The 4,377-nt window shown below is 49.7% G+C and overlaps 1 protein-coding gene across 1 annotated transcript; it reads right to left on the minus strand.

The window, feature by feature from the left end:
• Positions 1-1,084: 1,084 nt before the first annotated feature.
• Positions 1,085-3,992, minus strand: TCF21 (transcription factor 21). Its single transcript, XM_032408308.1, has 2 exons — positions 3,394-3,992; positions 1,085-1,641 (listed from the first exon to the last, which is right to left on the minus strand). The coding sequence occupies exons 1-2, from the start codon at positions 3,841-3,843 to the stop codon at positions 1,552-1,554; spliced, it is 540 nt and encodes a 179-aa protein (XP_032264199.1). The 5' UTR covers positions 3,844-3,992; the 3' UTR covers positions 1,085-1,551.
• Between the last annotated feature and the right edge of the window lie 385 nt (positions 3,993-4,377).

Here is a 4,377-nt window from a genome sequence, read left to right on the forward strand (position 1 = left end):
CACCGGCAGAGAACGGCCCGCACAGCGGTTCACCTGTCGGGACCAGGGTCGCTCGCTCCTTCCCAGAAGGCCAGGCCCAGGGTTCCACCCCCTAAGCAGCCTTGGGGTTGGTTGGAGGTGCAGGAGATGGACGGAGGGAGTTCTTACTCCAGGTACCAAATTGAGCCGAGAAAAAGAGAAAAAAAAAAAAAAAAAAACAAAAAAAAAAAGCAAATGAAGCGGAAGTTTCAAGGCCCTCTGCTAGGAATAACAGTATAAATAACCGAAGACGTCTTGTAAACACTGCGGTCATAACCCCGAACATTAAACAGCCCCGGTGGCATCTGGCGCATCGGCCGCTGCGGGCTGCGCTGGGGCAGCGAGTGAACCGGGTTCCAGGCTCCTCGGCCTCGCCTCTCTGTTTATCTCAACTTAATCTTCCCCAAGGAGCTGTTCCGTAGCATGGAAGATGTTTAAATTAAAACCCAGTCCGCCGGAAGTCGTGGCCGGGAGCTGAGGGCGCTGGTTAACTGTAACCCATAGGCAGGCATGAGCGGTGTTAGAAGTAATTCGTTAATTACTAAGAAGAAATAAATAATGTATGTTGCAGCACTTCCTAAAGGTTATGGAATTTACACTTTTCATAGCTCCCGTTATTTCTTCACAGTTTCGCATTATGGGTTGTTTGGGTTCATGTCTGCGCCTAGAAAGCTAAAAAACGTGGAATTTACCTTCCTGGTCCTGTCATCAATTATACCGTGGAATACTTGAAAATCGGATTTTCCTTTTGGTGTGTTTTTCCCTTGAATCGTGTAACTGTTACTAACTGTTATCCTGCTCCCCCTTTTTTGGTTCACGATTACATTATTTATAATTGTCTTAAGAGTAACCTGCAAACCTGAGACCAGAGTTTCTTTTTGAGATTTCAGTACAAAATGTGACCTGCACTTTCGCAGTGGAAATTGTGTTTAATCTTTTCCATCCCTAGAAGTTTGGATTGAGGTTCAAAAGAATCACTTTTATTTTCAAGGTTCCCCATAGTCCCCCGCTTTCAAATCTAGATCTTTTTTTTTTTTTTTGGTAAAAATCACACCACTGTCAGGGCTTTTAGCAATATAAAGAAAGATTTATTTTCGAAAGTAGCAAAACTTGTTTGAAAAAAATATATATCTTTAAGTGAATTACTTTATAAATGTGACTGTCAAAGTCAGCTATTCTATGATCTACATTTTACAACATATTGTACAAAAGATACACACTGATAGGCTCTTATTATCTATTTATATATTTATAATTACATATTGCACTTGGACCAGCAAGGCTCGAAGAGTCATTCACGGTAGAAGTTAATAAAGTTAAATAGATGGGAATCTTTGTAAGTACAATTGATCTCCTCGGGTTTGGAAACGAATCTCCTCGTCGCTGTAAAGTGTTCTCGCGGGGGGGCGGGGGGACAGGGAGAGGAGCGTTGCGAGAGGGAAGCAGAGACAGAGAGCAGGGAGGGCAGGGGTCGCCTTCCCGGGGCCCGCTCCCCCCCGGGAGCGCGCCTTTCCCAGACTCGCACCTCCAAGGTCAGGACGCTGTGGTTCCACATAAGCGGCTCGCGGTCACCACTTCTTTCAGGTCACTCTCGGGTTTCCCCGCCACCATAAAGGGCCACGTCTGCAGGAGAGAAGAGGGTGGAGGAGGTAAGCGGCCTTGGAGGAGGGGTGGGGTGGGCTCGGAGCCTGAGACCAAAGGAGAGGGCGAGGTGGGGGCAGGCAGTGAGTTGGAGAGAGGCGTTATCTCTGCAATTTGCTCGGTGTTCCAGTGCGCCCCGTGGCTGGATAAAGAAAAAGCGTTGGCGCCAAGTCACAGCTCGGGGTGGTAGAGCAAAGGGGGTTCATCCTCAGTTGTAAGAGAAACCCAAAGAGGAGGCCCTTGAAAAGACCAAAGTGGCTGGGGCAGCTGCCGGGGTAAGCCTAAGCAGGGAAGCCGAGAAGGACCTAGTGCCTAGTGGACCCCGGGTTCAAGGCGAAGTGGCCCTCGGGCCCCTCTTCTGAGGCCCTGGCCAGGTTTCCCGGCCCCCTCGCTTTCCACCCCGTCTGTTTTTCTACTGCCAGCTTCCATTTCCTCCGTCACAAAGCGGGCTTTGGACCACAGTTTCTAAATTAATCGCTGGCTCTTAAGGGGTGGGGGAGATAATGCTAATAAAAGAATATACAGGCATATTTTATTTAAGATCATCTTCCTACTGGGCTGAGCGATCATCGCCTTTTCCCTTCCCCGAGGTGTTTTATAATAAAGCTCACTTAAGTTTCCTTATTCAAAGATGAACACAGCAGCAACTGTAAGTGAAGTGATTACTTTCATTTTAGTTCCAGATTTCGAAAAGCTATTTACTCATCTTTTTTTAGAAAAAGAATAAACTTTTAATGAGAGGGAAAAATATTTACCAGGGTAAAATGTGGTTTTGCACCCCCTCCCCCCAATTCCTGAAATCAATTCAGTGAGAAGACAATTCAAAGCTTCCAACCTCTCCCACTAGTGCTGTCCGATAAGACGACTTTTAAGAGGAAAACCTCTCATTCTTATCATATATAAACAAAGGTGCTAGTAAGTTGTGGTCCTTGTTTTTCTTTAGAGCCTGGAAGTCTTAAAATGAAATAAAATAAAAAAGGAATTAAACTGTACTTCTTATATAGCAAAATGCATTTGAGAGAAATTAGCCTCAATGAGCATTAGGGGTTTTTTGGTAACATGTTTTTAAATCTTCAACGAGAGTGGCCTATTTTAATATTATTTATTATATTTTAATATCACTTATTACACTAATATTTGTGAGAATTTACTGATTAAGCTGATATTTGTTAGAACTTCTGGGATTTATAAATGTTAATCTACCTATAAGAGAAGCGCCGAATATTTACGTAGTTGGGGACTTACATGACAATTACGGGGCCATGAATTTGTCTGTATCTAATGGTCCTAAATATACTTGGGAAAGAAACAGAATTGGGTGTTTTTATGTACAAAAATGAGAAGGGGAAAATCAAGGTTCTCCTTCAGCTAAAAGAAGAATACAGGGATTCACAAAATGCCTTCTAGGCGCGCAGCATCTGGCCGGTGTTCCCTGTGCCACACCAGCCCTGACGGCGCTGGCGCGGGTTCGGGGATCCCTCCTCTTTGCCAGCTCAATACACTTGCAAACTCTTAATTGGGCTGCCACGTCAAACACTCGCATAAATCATCCCCGCTCCGGCAGCTTGCAGGGCAGAGAGCGAGGGCGGTGTGGGATCTCCTGCAAAGGTCCCCAGAGGCGCGCCGGGCTGGTGGCGGCCGAGGTGCGCGCACAGCCACCCCGCAGACGCGGCTGCGGGCGCGCTGGCGGGGGCGATCGGGTCGCCGCAGCGGCATCGGCATCGGCGGACTTACCAGGTTGACCGGGTGAATGTAACCGTTCTCGTACTTGTCGTTAGCCAGGATCTGCCTCAAGTGCGCGATGTAGCTGGACGCCAGCCTGAGCGTGTCCAGCTTGGAGAGCTTGGTGTCCGGGGGCACCCAGGGCAGGGTGGTCTTGAGCCTGGAGAAGGCCTTGCTCAGCACCCGCATCCGGGCCCGCTCGCGCGCGTTGGCCGCGTTGCGCTGGACCTGCTTCCCCTCCTGGCTGACGCCGCTCAAGGGGCTCTTCTTGGTGGGCGCCTTCCTCCTCTTGCCCAGGCCTCCGCGGCCCTTCTGGGGAGACCCCGCCTCGCAGTTGGAGCTCTCCTCGGTGCTCTCGTTGGAAGTCACAAACTCTTTGCTCGAGTCCATTTTCAGCCCGTCACAGTCCAGCATCTCCACTTCTTGAAGATCCTCCACATCGCTGAGCGAGCCGGTGGACATGTTTGGGGGAGAGGATGGAGGGGGGGGATGAGAGAAAGAGAGAGAGAGAGAGAGAGCGAGCGCGAGCGAGCCCCAAACCAGTGGGCCCCCGGGTGTGGAGTATGAAGCAGCCACCTCGGGTTGGGAATTGGAGTTGGGGTCTGGTTGAGTCTCACTCCCCTTTCCCCTTCGCAGAGTTGTGAGAAGGAACCCAGAGGGCTTCTGCGGGGAGGAACCCGGCTCTGTTTCCCCACCCCCGGAGTCGTGGCCGCAGAGGAGTGTGAGAGAGCGCTGAGGAATTTGGTGGACACTAGGAATTTATCTGGGGAATAGAGAGGCGGATCCTTGTAGCCCAGGGGAGGGGCCTGCGAGGCCCCAGCAGACTCTTAGACCCCTTTCACAACCAGAGGGAAACTCTTATGCACAGACCCTGATTTCCAACTTGCAATGTAAATCAACTCAACTGCAACACGCAAATACCAGCCACCTTCTTCCACTTTAGCCAAGGAGAGCGCCCCACCCACAGCCCCTCTCCAGGGCCATCTCCTAAGGCCT

This window comes from Phoca vitulina, unplaced genomic scaffold, assembly GCF_004348235.1.
Source record: "Phoca vitulina isolate PV1807 unplaced genomic scaffold, GSC_HSeal_1.0 scaffold9, whole genome shotgun sequence".
In the NCBI taxonomy this organism is placed as follows: Eukaryota; Metazoa; Chordata; class Mammalia; order Carnivora; family Phocidae; genus Phoca; species Phoca vitulina.